The sequence below is a fragment of the Phyllostomus discolor genome, chromosome 12 (assembly GCF_004126475.2).
Source record: "Phyllostomus discolor isolate MPI-MPIP mPhyDis1 chromosome 12, mPhyDis1.pri.v3, whole genome shotgun sequence".
NCBI classification, from domain to species: Eukaryota; Metazoa; Chordata; class Mammalia; order Chiroptera; family Phyllostomidae; genus Phyllostomus; species Phyllostomus discolor.
Genome location: NC_040914.2, coordinates 6,022,808 through 6,044,944, shown reverse-complemented (window position 1 = coordinate 6,044,944; position 22,137 = coordinate 6,022,808). Strand labels below are relative to the sequence as shown.

Here is a 22,137-nt window from a genome sequence, read left to right as displayed (position 1 = left end):
AAGAAGTGACAGATGTGGGATTTGAAGCCAGGCGGTCGAGCTCCAGAGACCACACTCCCAACCATTCTGCTCTGCTGCTCCGTGTGAGGTCGCCCTGTCTGCCTTACCCCAGGCAGAGCACACCCAATTCCACCTGTGCCTTCTTTTTCTCTTCACCCCTCATCCTTCCCAAGAACCCTCAAGGAACCACCTCAGCTCCTCATGTCAGGCTGGGCCTGGGAAAGGAGACAGGACAGGTGGATCCCTGGGACCTGCCCTTCCAAATGCCCTCCCTCCTTCCTGACTGGATGAGCTGTCCCGCCCATTGGAGTAGCTGTGGTGGCTCCAACCTGAAGGCTGACAGCCGAGAAACAGGCCACGGTGGGAGGAATAGAGATGTGGCCTCAGTGGGATTTAGCTCCAGACAGAGGACGGGGGTGGGTGCCTAGGCAGGTGGCCCCAGATGAGCAAAGCTGTGGAGGTTGAAATAAGGATCACGAGCAGGGAGGGGCCAAAGAACAAAGTGGGGACCCCTTAAAAATGCTGCCCTGTGCCCCATTCCTGGCTCTGTCTGGAGACATTTCTGCCCTCTTCCCAGCCTGGCCTCAATCAAGAGGAGGGTGGGGAGGAGAGGTGGTGTGAAGAGGAAGTTTCAGCATGCTCTTGCTGGATCCTTACCAAGAACTTCACCCTCTGCACTTCCAGCTCTCCCCAGAATTCCAGGCCCCCACCTCCGGCTTCCTCCTTTTTTGGAGGGGGTGCTGTCTTCTTGGGGGGCTCTGGTGGGGGCTCGAGGACTTCTTCCTTCTCCCCATTCTCAGTACTGCAGGGCAAGACAGAGTGAGGAGGTGCCTGGGCAATTTGTTCATTCATTCACCTATTCATTCATTCAAAGTCGTGCACTGGGGGCCCACCCCCGTGCCTGGCCCAGGTGTAGATGGTACTGGGGACATAGTGATGAAACCCTGTCCTCATGGGCTCCAGTCCAAAGGAGTACAGATCCGTCATCAGGTAGTAGCAACCTAGTGTGGTCATGACTGGCATGAGGGAAGCTCAGAGGGTTGTGGGAGCCTAGAGGAGACACCCCTTCAACTTAGGGATGTGGTGGCAAGGTAGGCTCCCTGGAGGAGGAGACATGTGAGCAAAAATGGGGAAGATGAAGAAGACTGAGATGAAGCATGGGGGAAGGTGCTCTGGGGATGGCCCATACTCCCAAAGGCTTGGGAGTAAGAGAGGAGCATTCATTTCTCTCCTTCCTTTCACAGAGCCGCTCCTCTGAGCCTGGACTGGGAGATGCTGAGGACACAGGGTACCCAAGACAGCCTCCTGGCTTGGGCCCTGACCTGAGGAGGCTCTCAGTCCAGAAGGGAGGCAATGAAAGGGGCTGGGCACCATGACCCCAAGGCCACTCACTCGGCTTTCTCAGGCTCGGGCTCAGGCTCTGGCTCTGGCTCCGGTTCTGGGGGCAGCTCCTCTTCCTCTCCATCCACCTGGCCATTGTAGGGCAAGCATGAGGGCCAAGCCCCCCACCCCTGAGTGCCTCAGTGTTGACCTGCCTGCTCATCTCTGTGTCCCTTTCTGGTCATTCCCCCAGGGCTGTCTAAGGTGTTTGTTTGTTTGTTTGTTTTACTGTCCCTGCACTAGAAGGAAAAGAAATTCTGATTCTCACTTTACAGAGGGGAGACTGAGGCTCAGAGAGGTGGAGCGTCTTGCCCAAGCACCATGCAGGGTCAGGCTGGCTCCAAGTGGAGATCTTCTCCCCTACCTTTCCCATCCCCGGGGGCAACCACACCCCATGCGGCCCTCAGAGGCCAAGGGCCTGAGGATGCTGTAGGGCCCTCGGTCATGTGGGTGACTTACTCCCCAACAGCCACCTGGATCTCCGAGGGTCTTTTCCAGTGTCCATGACCCCACCCGGACTGTTTTTTAGGTTTGGGTCGCCTTTCCCTCTCAAATTCAGTCTTGGGGATCCCTCACTCTCCGTGGTTCCAGATACCTCTTTCTTTGCCTCTCACAGAAACATCACCTTTTCACCAGGAGCCTCTCTCCAGGTGGAGGCCTCTGAGTCCATTTCTCTGTGTCTCCCTCTAAGTGTCTGTCTGTCAGGCCCTCTCTCCCCTTTCCCTCTGTTCATGCCTGTCTCTGAGAGTCTCCCTGCCCCTCTTGTCATCCCTCCTAACCCCAATCGCTCCCAAGCCCGGAAGCCCCGGCCTGCACTCTCACCCCCAGCTTCCTCTTGATGATGGGGGAGCCCTCTGGAGTGGGCGGCTCCACCGGCGTCGTGTCACCCATGTCCCCGAGGCCTCCCGGGGCTGCCTCAGGCCGGAAGGGGCCCCCGTCAGCCGCGGCCACGTCGGCGCCTCTCGAGCCGGCCTCCTGCGCCTCCTCCTCTTCGCCCGTGCCCCCGGCAGCATCGCCGGCACCCTCGCCGGCACCCTCGCCTTCTGCGTCTCCGCCGGACCCCGCTGTCTGCTCGCCGTGCACCTCGTCGCCCGTGGGGTCGGGCATGCCTGCCAGCAGCTCGGTCACCGTCACCTTCTTGGCCCCCTCCACGAGGCCACCGCCGAAGAGCGAGCCCCAGAGCAGGCGCAGGGCGCCCGCCGCCAACCCCGCGCCCGCCGCTCCCGCGTGCGCCACGGCCTCCCAAAGCAGCGCGCCCGCCGCCGCCGCCGCCTCCCGCGCCGTCAGCCGCCGCAGCCGCCGCACGCGCCGCCGCAGGCCGCGGTAGCTGAGCCCGCGCAGGGCCCGAGACAGCGCCCCCGCCACGCGCGCCGCGGCGCCTGCCGCCGCCGGCCCCGCCGTGCCCTCGGGCCCCGCGGCGCCCTCCTCCGCGCCCTCGGCGCCCGCCTCCGGGGCGCTCTCTTCGTCGTCCTCCTCGGGCTCGCCCTCGGGCTCCGAGATCTGCGCAGCGATCTGCATCTCGAAGATGGTGTCCTCGCAGAAGCTGACGAAGAGCTCCATCTTCTCGGACTCGCCGCCCTCGTTCACCACGTCGAAGATGAACTGGCGCTTGGACTCCTTCACCTGCGGCGCGGCCGGGGGCGCGGAGCGGGGACAAGGGGTCAGTGGAGCCGCCTCAGCTCTACGCAGTGGTTAATAGCATTACTTATAATCGCATACTTATATTTTAATAATTTAAAGCAAAAACATAATTTTCGTTAATAGTGAGTGTATATAGTGCTCGCGGTAGCTTCTCTTGTAAGAATTTCAACTAGGCCAGACCCTGTACCAAGCATCTTACATATATTATCTCATTCAACCCTCACAAACAACCCCTTAGGCTAGAGGGCTCTTAATCCCATTTTACAGACAAGGAAATGGAGGTGCAGAAAGTCACAAGCTCCCATGACGCTTCTGATAGGTGGCAGATGTAGGATTGGAATTCCCAACACGCTGGCTTCAGATTCCACGATTTTAGCTCTTTGAGAGACAGAGCTTGCGTACAAAGGCTCCGCGGCCAGCCTGCCTGGGTTCAAATCCCAGTTCTGCCTCTGAGTAGCTGGGTGATTTCCATGTAACTCTCTGGGCCTCATTTTCCCCCTCTGTATTTGGGGACAATAGTAGGGCCTACTCTTGTAGGTGTGAGGGCTAAATGAGTTAATAGATGCTGAGGGACTGGAACAGCAGCTGGCACCTCATGAATGCCATATAGTGTTTGCTGCTATTATACTGCTGCAGGAATGCTCCGGGTCCACCTGGCATACGTGGGCTCCTGACCAGCCGTGCAAAATGGGACAGGAAGGGGTGAACAGGTGGACGTGCATGCCTGAAGGAACACAGTAAGGAAATGAGCGCCGTTTGGGGAGCCCGGGTTGGGCAAAGGGGAAGGCGGAGCTCCCTGAGATGGACAGGAGCATGAAGGCCCAGGGAAGAGCCCCAACTTCTGATGGATTTAGGGATGTGGCAGACGTCTGGGTGCAAGGATGATGCAACCACTTTTAGGCCAGATTGGAGGGAGGGGGCGGTAAATGTGCAATGGTGCCCCAGGGGGACAACTTGAGTGTGCAAACTTGAGGGTTCCTGTGGATGCTGTGAAGGGGCCATTGCACAAGAACCTTGTGAGAGGGCCCTGGGAACTAGGGGAGGAATCAGGTGTGAGGAAGGTGTGGTGGCATGGGCAGATGGGGAGACACGTGATCATGTGGGGCTCAGTGTGCACGTGGGGACAGACACTCGAGGCAGACACACAAGAGCCTGGGGCCAAAATTGGGGCAGGGGAGGGTTTGTGTGTGGGGGGCCTACCATTCAATGGGTCAGTGCATGTGAGGCAGGCATGAGTGTGCACGGGGGACCTGGGAGTCAGGGCAATGGTCCAGGACATGAGGACGGGGCTCAGTGTGGAACATGAGCCTAGGCGTGCACAAGCAAGGTATCCATGAGGAGCCAGGAGGGGCCCTGTTGTTGAGGAGGCAGTGGGAGTGCAAGTGTCATGGGCCATGAGTGGGAAAGGGTGTGCGAGAACATGTGAAGAGAATGCAGGTGGCTGGGGGCATCTGTGGAACAAAATGGAAGTGTGAGTTTAAGGGGCATGCAGGGGTGTGCAAGGTGGTGTGCGGTTTGAGTGTGAGCAGGAGGGCCACCGGACAACAGGGGTGTGGCTGGGCTGAGGGTGTGTGAAGGGCATGTGGGAGTGTGAGACAGCAGGTGATGGAAACCACATGTAAGCTAAGTGCGTGAGGTGGGCAGGGGGTGTGCTAGGGCCACATGAGTGTACTCTTGGAGTGAGTGTGTAAGGGCATCCAAATATTTGGGCTGGGTATAGGAGGAGCTGAGCCAGGGCACACTAGACCAAGAAGTAGGCCTGGCCACCAAGGACATGTGAGGGCTTCTATGGGTGTTTGAGACGGTGGTTCCAAGTGTGTATGGGTGCTCATGAGTGTGCCAGGGATACAATGAGGGCATGTGGAAGGTGAGTGACTGAAGGATAGGCAACCATATGGTATGCCAGGGCTACATCCTCCGAGTGTGCAAGAGGTGCACTCACATGTGGGCCCAGAATAAAGATGATGGGCATTGTGTGCTAGGACCTGAGGGCACATACAGTGGCTGGTGAGGGCTAGGCCAGCATACTAGGCACCCGCAAGGTTCCCAGAGTGAGTGTGGGAAAATGTGGGCATGGGTGGGCCAGGGCCAAGAGAGGACACACCAGAGGCTGCTGGGAAGGTGAGCAAGGGGTGGGTCCCAGTACGTGAAGGTGTAGGCTTGGTTGCATCAGGACTATAAGGGTTTCCAGGGTGAGTGTGCAAATGGTAGGCACAGTGTGCCAGCAGCCAAAGGGGGTGTGCAACCATGTGTGCACCAAGGCTGCAAGAGGTGGGCAAGGGGGGAACCAAGGGTGTCCAAGGGCACTGCAGGTCCCCTAAAATGTGTGCAGAAGGGTGGGCATGGGTTTGCATGGGCAGAGCAAAGGCCCATGAGGGTCTTCAGAGCAGATGTGCAAAGCATGCACAGCCCCGGGTGGGGTCCAAGCGTGCAAGGAGCATGTCCCCAAAGCCCGCAGGCCAGCATGCATCTGACCTGGGGCATCTCCCACTGGGCGCGGTTAGTCTCTGAGATCTCAAAGTAGATGCGCTCGATGCGGCGTGAGGCGCCCATGATCTCGATGCGGCCCAGGTAGGGCCGGAAGTACTCCAGGATACTCTCAGCCAGCTCTAGGAAGTTGCGCAGGCGCGGGTCATGAGGCACATGCTCTGACAGGTTGGTCAGCAGCACCGCCACGTTGAAGCCGATTTCGCGCGCTGGCTCCTGGAAGCGGTTGGCAAACTCCTCACAGTTGATCATCTCGTTTTCGTCCGCTTCAGAGCACGACAGCAGGAACTGGATTTCCGGACCGGTGAACTGCTTCTGGCTATCCATGGCCTGGGTGTGGATGGGTGAGGAAGAGGTCAGGGGGTGGCCTGGGTAGCCTCAGTGCTGAAACTATGGACTTTTCACGAAGACAGAATAGTCCAGCATCATTATCACCAGCACCCAAGGCTGACAGTATGTTGGCACCGGCAAAGCCGTACCAGCCATTAAACACCGAAGTGCTGCATTTCCACAAAGCTCAGCCACCATCCACTGTGAGATACGTTGATGGCGAGATGTGAACTGCTCTGAAACTGAGCCCCTGTGCTGTAATAGGTAAGAGATCCTGTGTGCCCCCTCAGGCCACTCTCCACCACACCTCGGATGGCACCAACTCTGCGCCAAAGGCTCTCCTGGTCCTGTGGCTGTAGGCGAGGTTACTGCAGTTAGGGTCAGGGAGCAAGAGGAGAATGGAGCTGTGCATTTCTTGGCCTTCTGCCTGTGGTGGCTGCGTCCCTTGCTCCAAGATGAGTCCTGCAGCCCCGGCCACATTGCTCTTCCTATCTTCGAATAAGGCAGCTACTCTTTTTCCTCCAGGCCAGCCCCCTTACGGAGAGGGCCCTGATTGATATGTGCCACAACCACTGTCCCTTTCCCAAGTGTCACCCCTACCCCATTTCCAGCAACTAAATAACTGACACACAAAGGCCTCTGAATTTCCCTGGAAACAGAGTGATATGCCCATCGCCCCAGAGTTAACAAATACGATGAGATCTTTTTCAAATACTGCATACTTTTACATATTTTAGACCTAAAACATTACAGGTATAATCGGAGCCTCTCTATATCCTCCTCTTACTCCACCCCCACCCCCAGCAAGGCACCTGCTATCCTGGAGTTGGTGTGCCCTTCCAAACTCCTTCCAAATGCGTGTCAACGCTTCTACTATGTCTATCCCATCATTTCCCCACACAAACTTATATAGAATCCTGGGTGTTTTTTTAATTTTAAGAATCATGTACTTTGGAGCTTGCTTTTTTTTTTTTCACTCAACTGTATGTTTTTTTTTTCTTTAAAAGATTTTATCTTATTATTTATTTGCAGAGAGAAGGGAAGGGAAGGAGAAAGAAGGGGAGAGAAATATCAATGTGTGGTTGCCTCTTGTGCGCCCCTAACTGGGGACCCAACCTGCAACCCAGGCATGTGCCCTGCTGGGAATCGAACTGGTGACCCTTTGGTTCGCAGGCCAGTGTTGACTCCACTAAGCCACACCAGCCAGGGCTCAACAATATGTTTTCTAGATCTGTCCATGTTGATATGTAGATCAAGTGATTTCATTTTACTGCACTGCAGTATTCCTGTTTTATAAATATAATGCTCTTTATTCTCTTGGTGGTGGACACTAAGGTTTTTTTCAGTGTTTTACTTGGCAGGCCACACTTACATTGAACATTCTGGTGCTGATCTCCTACGTACTTTTTGAAAGAGGTTCTCTAGGGCAGTTTTTCAAATGTTTTGACTGCACCTACAGTGAGAATTCATTTTACGAAAAAGAGATTCCATGACCCAGTTCTGACTTTCACTGTGCAACTCACTCTGCAATGTTCTATTTTATTTCTAAAGATGCTGGTCATGACTTAACTAAATTAATTTCATGACCCACAGGTAGGTTGTAACACGCAGTTTGAGAAATGCTGCTCTGGGGTATGAACAAAAGCGAAATTTTCTGTCTCTAAAAAGTGCTTTGTAGCTAAGAACTTTGCAAAATGCTTTCTAAATGAGTAACATGCTTTGCAAATCATGAAGAGCCCTGGAAACCGCAGAGTGTGGAGACAGAATCACACAGGAACTCCTCACCTTCTCCCCTCACTCCACCGAACTGTCTCCTCCCTTTTTGAGGCCGTATGACACTGTCCCTCCCTGCCCAGTGGGGGCCTGGGACCCCATCCCCTCCACTGAGTCCTGGACTCTGCTCTTGTGACTTGCTGCTCTCTCTTTGTCACCGTCCATTTGCCCACCCCCTTCTTTTGAAATACATTCTTCTCTGACTATTGTCCCTTTCCTTTGCTTTTCCAGACTCCTAAAGGTTGGGGGACTCCAGGCCTGGAATTTGTACCCCTTTACATACACACTCACACCAACGATGCCATCTCACACCAACAATGGCCAAGTCTGCATCCTAGCCCTGACTGCTCACCAGAATCCAGACACAGCTGAAATCCTACCTGACATCTTTGTGGATTTCTGCCCCAAATGAGAAATAGCCAAAACTGGTCCTAGCTGGTATAGCTCAGTGGATTGTGCATGGGCCTTTGAACCAGACCATTGCTGGTTCGATTCCCAGTCAGGGCACATGCCTGGGTTGCAGGCCAGGTCCCCAGTGGAGGACTCATGAAAGGCTCATGAGGGGCTCATTGATGTTTCTCTCCCCCTCTTTCTGCTTCCCTTCCCCTCTCTCTAAAAATAAATAAATAGCCAAAACTGAACTCTTGATTTCAAAACTTCTCTTCCCATAGTCTTGCCCATCTCAGGAAGAGCATCACCATCCACCCAGGTGCTTAAGCTAAAATCTTTGAATCACCCTTGATTCCTCTTTTATCTCACCACTGACACCTGATCCACCAGCAAGTCCGCTCGCCCTGCTTTCAACACATCTAGGACCCACACACTTTCCCACCTCCATGGACCCCACCCTGGTTTTGCCCTCTTTGTCTCCCATCTCCCTGCGTGTCCTCACAATCTGTTCCACACCTGGCGAAGGGAGCCTGGTAACATCTGAGTCAGGTCGCATTCCATCGCCCCTGTTCCGCTCAGGATCCTCCCTTGGCTCCATCTTATTCATGTTGAAAGTCAAAGTCTCTGCAGCCACCCAGGCCCTGCACCTCTGCCCCCTCACCTCTCACCCTTTATTTCTTCCTCTCTCCCCCTGAAGAGCTCTCTTCAGCCACACAGCCTCCTTTGCATCCCTCTATTACGTTACCACCTTTCAGCTTTTACACTTGCTGTCTCCTTCACCTTGGATGTGACAACATTCCCCCCACTTTCACAGGGTACCTTTCAGTTCTTAGCTTCAATATTCTCTTCTAGAAAGACCTTTCCCGACCACCCAGGTTACAGCACTTACTCAACCCATGCTCTCTTGCACGCCACCCTGCTCATTTCCTTCAGACCACAGATCATAATCTGAAGTTATTTAGTTTATTTACTTTTCTTTGTCTGCCCCTCCCCACTGGCCCATCAGCTCTGAGGGTGGAACGTCGGTTCCACCACATATTTATCATATTTCAACACATATTTATCAAGTGAATTAAGCCTCTTGAAAATTGAGAGGAGTTTATAACTGCTACAATGTGTGAAAATTAAAAAGTCCCTTTTAAAAAATCCTGAACTTTTTTTAAACCATAAAGAAACTGAAAAACATGTAAAACTACAAAGATTCGTGAAGAGCTTGGAAAGCCACGTAATGTTTGGTAAATGGTCAAACATCTAGGAGTGAGAGGACCGCCGTTGCACCACCTCTAATGAACTAACATGTCTGGGCATTGGTGTGAGGGCTGAGGACACCACAGAAGGAGAGACCATGGGACAGGGTGTGCCTCTGCAAAGGAAGGTGCTGGTGCTGGCAGGAAAAAAAAAAGAAACAAACAAACAAAAATTCCACACCTGAGTCTGATTGAGGTCTTGACCTAAGCCCAAGTCTACAGGAAACACAAGGATCAGAACACAGTAAGAGAGACGACAAGGTTGCATCAGCCAGATCCAAACTGTGGGCAACTCTACAAGCAAGAACAGTGTTGTTGAATGACAGCTGTGAGCCAGAGGTGGCTGCTAAGCATTTGAATCATGGCTGGAGCAAACTGAGGTGTGCTCCACATGTGAAAAATACGTATGGGAGCTTGAACACTTAATGTGAAAAAAAGTGCAAAATATCAAATAATTTTCAATTCATTATATGTTGAAATTGTACTTTGTATATGTTAGGTTAAATAAAACATATTGTTAAACACAATTTTATGGTTTTCTTTTTTCTTTTTCTAAAACATGGGTACTAGGTTTTAAATTATACATATTGCTCACAATGTATTTCTGTCCAGCAGTGCTGCTCTACAAAACCAGTAACCTGGGTCTCCAGCAGATGAAGTGCCAGAAAAAGCAAAAGTGATGGAGGGAAGCTGTAGATAAGAGGAGGTTTAAAGAAATAGCAACCAATTGCCATGGGTAGACCTTGTTTGGATCCTGGATCAATGAAGTGGCAAAAAAGTCATATATGCTATTTATGAGATTTGGAAATTTGAACACCAACTAGATATTTGATGATTTAAAGAATTGTGGATATTGTCCTGGCTGGTGTGGCTCAGTGGATTGAGCACTAGCCTGCAAACCAAAGGGTCACCAGTTGGATTCCCAGTCAGGGAGCATGTCTGGGTTGCAGGCCAGGTCCCCAGTAGGGGGCGTGTGAGAGGCAACCACACATTGATATTTCTCTCCCGCTGTTTCTCCCTCCCTTCACCTGTGTCTAAAAATAAAATAAATAAAATCTTTAAAAAATAAAATAAAAAGAATTGTGGATTTTTTGGTTTTGGTTTTGGTTTTGGTTTTGGTTAGGGGTTGTAAAGACATTGCAGTTCATTAAATAAAAGGAAAGCTTTTAAAGACCATCTAGTGTACAATTCCATCCTGGCTGGTGTGGCTCAGTGGATAAAGTACTGGCCTGCAAATCAAAGCATCGCTGTTTCAATTCCCAGTCAGGCCACGTGCTTGGGTTGTGGGACAAGTCCCCAGTAGGAGGCATGCAGGAGGAAATCACTCATTGATGTTTCCCTCTTTTTCTCTCACTATTCCCCTCTCTCTAAAAATAACTAAGTGTAATCTAAAAAAAAAAAAAAAGAGAGAGAGACCATCTAGTGTCCAATTCCATTTATATAAAGTGTCCAGAATAGGCAACTGTAAAGAGACGGAAAGTAGATTAGTGGGTGCCAGGGGCCTGGGTTGGAGAAATGGGAAGTGACTGCCAAAGGGTATGGAGTTTCTTTTAGGGGGTGATTAAAACGTGCTAAAATTAGATTGTAGCATTGGCTGCACAATTCTGTGAATATACTAAAAATCATTGAATTGTACATTTTAAATAGATGAATTTTATGGAATGTGAATTATATCTCAACAAAGATGTTTTTAAAAAGAAGTCTTTTAATTTAGAGATGAATCCAAAAATATTTGCAGGTTAAAAAAAATAAAGAAAACCTCAAAACAGTACTGGCCAAGAATAAATTAGCAGCTTTTAATGTGTTTCAACCACCAGAAAGGGCTTCCCCAACTAAAGTGGAACTCTGGAATCTGCAAAGTACTTATCAAGAACTCTGTCAACCATGAAGAATTTGGGAAACCATAAAACAAAGCTATATATTTTTAGTGCAGGCTTACATATGAGTGGAGATGCAGAAATAAAAAGTTGGAGAGTGGGTAACAGCGGCAGCCTCTGGAGAGGTGGGATGAGAACAGGATGGGGATGGCACAGGTGACCTCAATCATAGCTGTAAGTTCTGAATTTCTTTACAAGGGGAATGTGTTTTTGTATTATCTATTGCATTAAAAATTGATGAAATATTTCAAATAATTTTCTACATCAAAATTAAGTATTCTGCATGGCCAAAAACAAACAAACAAACAAACAAACAAACACAAAAAACCCCCACAATAAGCAAAGTTGATGATGAACTTGAAAAAACAGATGCAATGCCTATCACAAACAATGCTCTAATCAGTTAATTTATGAAAAGTTCCTAGAAATTGAGAAGAAAACACCAACATCTCAAGAGAGAAACGAGCCAAGGGCATGGTCATCTCACTGAACAAGTGATATGACAGAAGCAGCATGAAAAGATGATCAACAGGCCTCATAACAGTAGACATGTGAATTAAAAGTGCAGTGCAATACCCTTTTTCACCTATCAGATTGGCAAAAACCCAAAGATTTGACAGTGCGGTCTGGTGGTGAGGCTGTGGGGAAACAGGCGCTCTCACATGATGTTAATGAGAGAGGAAAATGGATGGCCAGCTCTGCCCAGATGACACATGCATTTACCCTGCAACCCAGCAATCCCACTTTTGGATTTATCCTTAGCTATAACTGCACATACAGAATGGCGTATATAGAAGGGTCATCATAGTAGCTAGCACTGCTAATGGGCCACAGGGAGCCTCCCTCAGCACACTTACTTCCATCTCCCAGAAATCTACAATATCTGTGCTATAAACTACACCTTTGTAAAGTACACAACTCTGCACAGCAGCCCTGACTACAGAATATGTTGTAGTAGCAAATACTGGGAACAAAGCATGTGCCCATCACTGGGGAATAATCAAATAAACCATAACATATACACAAAGTAGAATACTGGGCACCTGTAAGAAAAATAATGAGGGCATGCCCTGTATCTCCATAATATATTAAGTGATGTAGATTACTATATGTAGTTCATTACCTATTATAAAAGAAAGGAGGGCACTGACTGGAGTGGCTGGTGTGGCTCAATGGGTTGAGCACCAGCATGCTAACCAAAATGTTGATGGCTCGATTCCCAGTCAGAGCACAAGTCTGGGTTGTGGGCCAGGTCCTCAGTTGAAGGCATGTGAGAAGCAACCAATCGGTGTCTCTCTCGCACATCGATGTTTTTCTCCTTATCCCACTCTTCCCCTCTCTCTAAAAATCAATAAATAAAAACCTTAAAAAAAAAGAAAGGTGGAAAATAATACCTGGAAAAAATGATGGAAGGATACAAAAGAAATTAATGCTTACAGCAGTGCGAGTAGAGAAAGGGTAAGTTGAAAGTGAGGTAAGAGTGAGCTTCTCACTTCATACCTTGTTACCTTTTACATCTTTAATCATGTGAATGTATTATTCCATCAAAAATAAAACCAATGTACTTTTAAAGTTACAGATTATTTGTAACTTTGTGAAACAGAGGTATTGAGCTACAAGGATGTGTACATGACATCAAATCTTGTGAACTGTGAAGCCCTGAATAGTCCACAGGGACATTTACCCATTAAAAAAAATCATAACTGACAGTCTGATTTTACCCCTTTACCAACCTCTCCCTGTTCCCTGCTCTACTCACTTTTCTACTCTCTGTTTCTGTTTCTGCAAGTTTGACTTTCTTTTTTAGGTTCCAAATACAAGTGATACCATGCGGTATTTTTCTTTCTCTAGCTGACTTATTTCACTTGGTATAATGCCCTGCAGGTTCATTCATGTTGCCACAAATGACAGAATTTCCTTTTGAAAAAAGGCTGAAAAATATTCCATTATGTGTGGGTATATATATCCTTTGACATTTGTCCTTTGTCCATGTGTCCAATGACAGACACTTGGATTGTTCCCAAATCTTGGCTGTTGTGAATAAGCTGCAATGAACACGAGAGCACTGGTGTCTAGGATAATGGTTTCATTTCCTCTGGATAAACACCCTGAAGTGGGATTGCTGGATCATATGGCAGTTCTATTTTTAATTTTTTGAGAAACCTCCATACTGTTTTCCATAATGGCTATACCAATTTTCATTCTCACCAACATAGAAAAAGTTTCCTTTTTCTCCACGTTCTCTCCGACAGTTGTCATCTCTTGTCTTTTTGATAATAGCCATTCTGACAGGTGTGGCTGATAGGGTTAGGTGGTAGCTCATGACTGTTTTGATTTGTATTTCCCCAGTGAGCAGTGATGGTGAGCACCTTTGACTGTACTTGTCGGTCATTTATATGTCCTCTTGGGAAAAACATCTACTCAAGTCCTTTGCTCATTTTTAAATTGGGTTACTGGTTTTATTGCTTTTAAGTTGTATGAATATTTTGTATATTAACCCTTCAACACGTACATTGTAAATATTTTCTCCCATTCCACAGGTTACCTTTCCATTTTATCGATGGTTTCCTTTACTGAGCAGAATCATTAAAAATTATGAATGATGTGCCCTTTATCTTCTGCATAGTGCTTTTTGGTTCTCTTCTAGCCACCACTGAGACTGTGTCCCCAATCCTGACAGTCTCCAGAGTAGGCCTGGGACTCCTGGCCAGGGCCTGGCACACTGGAGGTGCTCATTGACTGTTTATTACACTAGATGAATGGGTGGACCCAGAGGCACTACCCTCTGGAGCTGGACTTCCTGAGTTCTAATCACAGCTTTATCACTGGCTTGCTGTATGACCTTAAGCGCGTTTACCTCCCCCTCCCCCCGTGCCTCAGTTTTCGCTTATGTAAAGAGGTAATAAGAAGAGTCCTTCCCACATAAGGCTGCTATGCGGGTTAAATGAACTACGGTTGACCCTTGAACAACACAGGGGTTGGGGGCACCTACTCCCACAGCTGAAAATCCATGCATAACTTTTGACTCCACGAAAACTTCACTCATCCCTTGGTATCTGCAGGGGGTTGATTCCAGGAACCCCTGCAGATACCAAAGTCCGTGGATGCTCAAGTCCCTTATATATAAAATGACATAAACCATGTATACAGTAGTCCTTTGCATCTCCAGATTCCCAAAGGCAGCTGGTTAAATCTACAGATGGGAAGTTGGGGACATGCAGGGCTGATTTTGTATTTATTGAGAAAAATCTGTGCATAAGTGGACCTGTGCAGACCAACCCATGCTGTTCAAGGGTCAGCTGTAATTCATTTACACACAGGACCTGCCACAGAGTAAGAACACAGTAAGTGTTAGCTCCTCTTCCTGAAGGTGGAGAGCTCAGGGACAGTGACATTGGGATTGGCTGTGTGGGACTGGCAGGGAAGCGGGGGGGGGGGTCCCCAGGAAAGTGTGGCACAGACACCCAGGGAAGCAGGCAGTCCTGGGAGAGGAAATGGCTGACTGTGGCAAATGTCACCACCACAAGTCAGAGGAGAGAGTCAGAGGTGAAGAGGTCACCAATGGTCTTGGTCAAGGTGGTTTCAGGGGAGTGACAGGGACAGAGGCCAGCAAACCTGAATCAGGGAAGGAGTGGGAGGTGAGAAAGGAATGAAGGAGGTCAGCCAGCTCTTGGGAGGAGTGGCTGAGATGGGGGAGAGAGGCAGGGAGGCTCCAAGGACAACTGGGGGAGGGGAGGCATTTTATTTTAATTCAGGAAACTCTGAGTTTATTTAGACATCAATGTGATTGCCACCCCCAGAATGAAAGGAGCAATAGGTCTATGCTGATGTAGACAAACAATACAAACATACATGGATGAGTGAGTAAATAAATGGAGAAGGAAAAAACTCTTCCATACAGTAAAATGGTACCTAATAAAGGCAAAGGGAATGGTGAAATTGGAAAACCACCACATGTCAACTACTATGGCCATGATGGTTTCAGGCAGCAATCACCAAGGGATGCTGACCCTAGAGCATGAGCATGATGTTCACATAGTTCCAAAGCTAGTCCTCACAAGATGCTGAAGGCAAGGAGACCCTGGTAAAACCACCTGACCAAAGGCAGTCAAGCTCACACCGATGGCAATGGGGAGAACCCACATCACATGCCTCCTACTGCAATGCACTGAGCAGGACCCGCCACTTCTATGATGATCCTGCCAAAGATGTGTGGCCCGAATTGGATTATGATGAAAACTCAGACCAACCCACACTGAGGGACGTTGTATAAAACAACTGGCCTCTGTTCTTCAAAAATGCCAAGGTCATGAAAGACAAAGACAGACCAAGGAAGGGTTCTGAATGAGGGAGGCTGAACAGACGGGATGCTTAAATGCAATGCCTGATCCTGGCTTGGATCCATGACAGACTATAAAAATGAATAAAAATTGAATAAGCTCTGCAGATAGCAGCCTTATGTCAGTGCTAATTGCCTGGTTTGCATCATTATTTTGTGGTTATGTAAGATAATGAACATGTTATCAGGAGACACACTAAAATACTTAGAGGTCAAAAGGAATCATGATAGAGCAGATGCGGTAAAAAGTTATTAGCATTTGGACGATCTGGGTGAAGGGTATTCAGAAATTCTATGTACTGTTCTTGCAATTTCTCTATAAACTTGAAGTTACCTCAAAGGAAAGGTTAATAAATGGTGATGGGAATGATCTGGCCATAATAATAGGACAGCTGTACCTCATTTATAGCACTTCGTGGTTACTTTTTTTTTTTTTTTAAACAAATTGAAGGTACCAGTAAAAGGATTGCTGACGGCAGATGATGGTTGGCAAATTTTAGCAACAAAGTATTTTTAAAATAAGGTAGGTACATTGCTTTTTAGACATAATGCACACTTAACAGATGACAGTATAATGTAAACATAACTTTTATATGCATTGGGAAACCAAAAAAGAAATTGTGACTTGCTTTATCGTGACTTTTGCTTTATTGCTATGGTCTGGAACTGAACCCACAGTATCCCTGAGGTCTGCCTATAAAAATAATAGCTCACATCTCTCCAGTGCTCCTGTGTTCCAGGCACTGTCCACCCTCCCAGTAGCCCTGTCAGGCAGTGGATGTTATTATGCTAGCCCCATTTCACAGAGGAGGCCCCTGACACTCAAAGCAGAGAAGTGACTTACCTGGCATTACACAGGGAGACAGGGCATAGGGTGGAGGGACTGACAGAGGCAGATGAGTGAGCGGCTGCATAAAGCTGGTTCCTGCATTTCCCTCCTACCAGCCTCACTATTTAGACGTACCACGGCCACAGTCACTTCTGCCATTAGACTATAAGCCTTGTGAAGGCAGGGCCGTGTCTGTCTCAGCCACTGCTGTGTCCATGGTACAGAGGAGAGACCCAGTAGATGTTTATCAACTAAATAACTGATCTCTATTTATAATAATAGTATAACTATTATCAGGGGACTAAATGGTAATGGAAAAATACAATAAAGATTAAATATAATAATATAACTATTAAGAACGATAATAGAAATAATGGTTCTCACTTGTGTTTATGCATTTCACCTTCCAAACAACTCCAAGGGCTGTTTTATTCCATTTCACAGATAAGGTGGCTTCTCTGAGGCTCACAGACAAGTCTCTTGCCCAAGGCAGGCAGCAAGGAAGGGCATGATTGGCACTTGGCACTGCCACCCAGCTACCCTCCTGCACTCACCTTCTGGAAGTCCTTTTTGGAAATGAGGCCACGGGGATCAGTGACGTAGTCCTGGAAGGCCTCGGAGCCCACGATGTCCTTGAGTTTCAAGAACATGTCGAAGAACTTGAGGATCATTTCCACGTTGGATGAGGATTCCACCAGCATGTCCACCATCTGCCGGGCAATCATGCCGTTCACCACATTCCCTGCAGGCAGCCCCAGGTCAGTGCGGCCCGACAGAGCCTCCTTTCTGGAGTCCCATGGCGTGCCGCCCTCTCCAGCTCAAGAACTACCCATGGCTCCCCAGGATCCACTGTGCTGGTGGAAGCTTCCTGGGATAGCACCCAGGCCTCCCCTCAAAGGGCAGCGGTCACTTCCTAATCTGAAACAGCATAATGTGTGGACCCTGCTGATTCTGTCTTTGTCCACCTCCCCGAAAACTGAAGGAGTCATCAGTAAAGATAATGATGGCAAAAGCTAATAGCGGCTGACAGATGTTGTGCCAGCTGCTGTGCTGGCATGATGTCATCCTGGTAAGGGAAACGTGCTACTGTCTGTTATTGCAGGTGAGGAAACTGAGGCTCAGAGAAGGTCACACACTCGGAGTTACACAGCCAGTAACAGGGTGAGGAGGATTTGAACGTAGAGATGCATGACCTCAGAGTCCACACACCTAACCCCTCCACTGGCCCGCAGAGGCCAAGCAGGCCCACAGATGAGTGAGGCAGGACAAAGGTGACAGAGCAGGGGGAGGCACAGACTGTGGCAAACGGGGCACCCCACTGCCCTCGAAAGCAGATAGGCTCCAGCTTCTTTTTGATTCTTTTAATTTTAATGTAATTTCAAATTTACATGAAGGTGCAATAGTGCAAGGGAAAACTCAATTCACCAATTGTTCACATTTTGTCACATTTGCTTTTTTGCTTTATAATCCCCCCCTCTTTTTGTCTGCCTGAACCATCTGAGAGTGAGCTGCAGGCATGCAGCCTTTTTACCCCTAACCATTTTCGTGCATGTCCTGAACGGCCTAGCAATTACAGCGTAGTCGTCAATACGAGAAGATTGAACTGATGTAATTCAGCTATTGAATTCAGTCCATCTAATTCTTGTCACGTGAGAATGTGAACCCAAGGTCACCAAATCTTTCAATTTTTCAAGAAAAGCTGGAAATCTGATGCTTAAAGGAAACCTGATTTTTAAAAGCTAATGACTAGTTACCAAAAAACTCTGAAACTCTGTAGGAGGATTAGTCGTTACAACACTGTAATCACAAAATATTTTTAAAAACCTGAATGTCCACTAATAGAGGTGTGATTAAATGAACCATGACAACCTACACAATGGAGTACTATGCAGCTATGTAAAAGAATGAGTCTGTCTACTAGTTAAATTGTTTCATTAATTAGTGATAAATTATGGTTGTTTTAAGTCACTAAGTTATGGGTGTGCTTGTTAGGCAGCAAAAGCTAACCAATGAATTGAGAAAATAAGTAAATAACTATTAAATACATACATTTAAAAAGGTATCCAGCCTACCCAACTTATTAAGATTTTTCTGGGGATTCACTAAACTAATGTACTTTGTATGTACAGTCCTCAATAAGTGTCTGCTGAGCTTGTTAATGTGACTTCTTCATCAGCCCATAGATCCTGACACAATATCAAATGGGGTGGAAGGTTAGGGTCTCCTGGGTCTCCAAGAGCCATTCTCAGGCTTTCTGCGCCTTTGTTCCCTCCCCACATCCACACCCACTAGGTGTTTACCTTCTAGTAGTGACAGTAACATCACCACCATGTCCTTCTGTAGATCCAGCAGCTCCTTCAGCAGCTCGATCTGGCTTGAGTCCTAGAGACCCCATATCCCAGCTGTGTGAGGGCTGGTCTCTGCAGAGACGCCTCCCCCATTCCCAGCTGCTTCTGCTCCTCCGCACCACCCAGCAGGGCCTAACACCTCCTTTTCCTCCCCTCTTACCTCCGAGGGAACCCGAGTCCAGACATGTTCCTCGGAAGCAGGGGAAGGGACAGAGAGACAACAGTGTGGGGGTGGGGCTGGTATTTTGGGGGAAGCAGACCCAACAGGTGACGTGTGGGGGCAAAGGCTGGCAGACAAGGACTGGGAGGAGTATAGGGCTCGGAGAGAAGACGCAAGGGGCAGAGAGACAGAGACAGACAGGGGCAAATACTGGGGTCAGAGACCCAGATCTGGGAAGGAATGGGAGCTCAGCACGGCACTTGGCTTGTGATGGGTGCCAGGCACATGCTTGTCGGATGAATGTGTGATAGAAAAAGTGGGACTCTGAGCTCGGGAAGAAGGCTGGAAGAGGAAGGCACAGCCATACGCTTTCTAGTAAGACATTTGGGAAGAATGTGGGGACATACTGCCTCCCCTGTCACAGCGCCTCCTGTAAGTAAGGCCCACAGAAGCTTCCAACACACTCAAAGTTTTGCCTCACGGTCTGCATTTGTATTAGGTTGAGCTACATAAAACTGCCAATATGCAACCATTTTGGCCCACAAAGTAGTAATTTCATATGGTTCTACCTAATCAAATGGAGGGGGAAGGACAGCAGAGAGATGGAATGTAAGGCTCCTTCTACCCCAATGCTAGTTCTAGAATTACTGATTCTAATCCTAACACTTCTCCACAGGTCCTAAGCTCTGCATTCTGAATCTAAGATTCTACCATTCCAGAATCTCAAGACCCTAAGATGGGTGGGTGCCTGTAGTATGTGCCTGCCCAGTCCAGCCCTTGCTTTTCATAATTCCACTCTCACAGCAAGTGAGACTAACTCCACCTTCCTGGTTCTAGGGATGAGTATAGGACCAGCTCTAGCCAATCATAGCCTTCTTTCTCCTGGTCCCAGTGATTGGTCAGGATGGGCATGTGACCCAATAGCCCAGTCAGAGAGAATTGCAGGTTTTCTCGTGGAGCTCCCATGAAAGAAGGGTTCTTTTTCCACTGGAGCTGTTAGTGGGGTGCTTGGAAGCCTAAGGCACCATTTTTCCACCCCCTGGGGAGTGCCTGCTTGAGAATGAAGCCAGACAGGAGAGAGATATTTCTGCTGACGTGACTCTAGACCTTGGAACTGTGATGTGAACTGGTAAGTTATCCCCCCCCCCCCCCCCCCCCCCCCGTAAGCCACCACTTGGCATTGGATTTCTGGCCATGGCAACCTAACCCTAGGTCTCTAGAGTTTAACTCTGCAGGGTCTAAAACTCTATGCCAGGAGTGTCCAACCCTTTGGTGTCTCTGGGCCATACTGGAAGAGGAAGAGTTGTCTTGGGCCACACATTAAATACACAAACACTAACGAAAACTGATGAGCAAAAAAAAGGTCTGTGCACAATTTTTGTGATATCTGCCACCACAGATATGCAAAAAAAAAAAAAATTTCAGATAACCCTAACTGTGCAGTGGCCCTTTTGATAACCTTTTAAAATCATCAAGCAGGCCCCAACTTTGTGATCACTAATACAGAAAATGTACATATCTAAATAATAAAACATCATTGTACATACTTTATTTTACGTGACATTGCAACATATAATCACAGAAAAATCTCATGTTTTAAGTAAACTTATGATTTTTTGTTGGGCCACATTCATAGCCATCCTGGGCTGCGGGTTGGACACCCCTGCTTACACTATGATACCAACAGTCTCTAGAATTTTAGGATTACAGGAACTTTCGACTTCACCTGCACTGACACTGAGGAATGTATTCCTAAATTCACTCCTTTCAAAAAGTCAGATGACATCAGATAGGGTTTTTGCCTTGAGGCAACTTGGAGTAAACAAAAATGGGCTTCCCTTCCTCAAGACTTCCTGTTGGGAAATTATAATACACAGAATACTGCCATCTGCTGGAAAACTGTAATAAATACACTGATGCATGTACGATGTCCAGGATGTGGGTGGCGCCCTTTCAGATACTGAGCCCCAATGCAGTGAGAATGGATATGGTGTTCGTGAAACACTGACAAAGTCGCAAAGGGGAAGGAGTGGTGGAAAAAGGGGAGCACGAAGATTCTAAAAATGGGAGATGGATCTTACATCCTAAATGCCCTCAATGGGCGTCATCTGGCATAGGAAGAATAAAGCAGCAAAACATTCATTCCTTCAGCCCCAGGTCCCTAGAAGCCTGCAGATATCCTGTCTTTAGGGCTGTTTGAATCTGATGACCTCATCAGAGAGAGAAGAATGCCAACCAATCATGGAGGAACTCCGGGCTAGGGGTGCAGACGTCAGACCAATGGAAGTGTGGCTGGGAAGCCAGCCGATTGGTGGTGGCAAAGGTGGAGGCGGGGTCATGCAGAAAGCCAATCCAGAAAGAAGGTGGATTTGGCCTCGGACAGGGAGCCAGTCTGGAACATGCCGGGAACACTTGGGCGAGAAACTGAGCGGTGGGTAAGGACTTGGAAACGAGCCAGTTGCGGGTGCCCGGAAGCAGTTGGATGAAGAACTGAGAGGCCCGAACCTGAGCTAGCTTCATCATCATGTGGGCAAACACGTGCAGGAATCCCACCACGGCGTCCCAGAGGCGGCTGTGCGCCAGGCTTTGCTGGTTCCCAGTGCAGGGACCCTAGCGGGCAGAGGGCTGCGTGAGCGCCAGGCGAGCGCGGGGTGCCGGCCTGCCCCGCCCTGCCCCAGCGGGCGGGCCTACCTGGATGTACTCAGTGAGGCTGTTGAACACCTGTTTAGCCACCGACATGGCCTTGGAAAAGTTCCTCTTGCCCTGCTCCTCAATGACATCCTTGCCGGAGTAGTACCAGTAGAAGTCGCTGATGGACTCCTTGGGGTCCGACAGGGGGTGAGAGGATGCTGGGCCAACGATGGCCCTACAGCCCCTGACCCACCTGGAGGGGCCTCATATCCTTACCTGCAGCCGCAGGAGGTAGTCCACAGTGCAGATGATGATGTTAATAGTGGTCGTATTCCCTGTCTGTGTCCGTAGGTAGTTTTGGAAATCTAGGAAGATTAAAAGTCATTCATTTTTTGAGAATCTGCCATGTGCTAAGGAGGGTGGTCATTTATTCATTAATGCGGAACTGTTTAAATAGAGAGCCCATTGCAGGCTAAAAGGCATCTAATCATTAATTTATTTAATAACTTTCCCTCCGAGATTTTATTTATTTTTAGAGAGAGGGGAAGGGAGGGGGAAAGAAGAAACATCAATGTGTGGTCGCCTCTCGCGCGCCCCCTACTGGGGACCTGGCCCACAACCCAGATGTGTGCCCTAACTGGGAATGGAACTGGGGACCCTTTATTTCGCCGTCTTCCGCTCAATCCACTGAGCCACGCCAGCTAG

At 48.6% G+C, this 22,137-nt stretch overlaps 1 protein-coding gene across 4 annotated transcripts in view; it reads right to left on the bottom strand.

Annotated features, from left to right (window-relative positions):
• The window catches only part of RYR1 (ryanodine receptor 1), a 114,978-nt gene that overhangs the window by 11,993 nt on the left and 80,848 nt on the right, over window positions 1-22,137 (bottom strand). For all 4 annotated transcript variants that reach the window (XM_036013113.1, XM_036013114.1, XM_028529421.2 and 1 more), the window contains 9 exons: window positions 21,709-21,797; window positions 21,493-21,621; window positions 21,307-21,411; window positions 18,594-18,675; window positions 16,848-17,035; window positions 5,497-5,838; window positions 2,203-3,003; window positions 1,393-1,469; window positions 658-802 (listed from right to left, as the gene is read on the bottom strand). In XM_036013113.1, coding sequence (XP_035869006.1) covers window positions 658-802; window positions 1,393-1,469; window positions 2,203-3,003; window positions 5,497-5,838; window positions 16,848-17,035; window positions 18,594-18,675; window positions 21,307-21,411; window positions 21,493-21,621; window positions 21,709-21,797 — 1,958 coding nt within the window. The remainder of the gene's footprint in view (window positions 1-657; window positions 803-1,392; window positions 1,470-2,202; window positions 3,004-5,496; window positions 5,839-16,847; window positions 17,036-18,593; window positions 18,676-21,306; window positions 21,412-21,492; window positions 21,622-21,708; window positions 21,798-22,137) is intronic.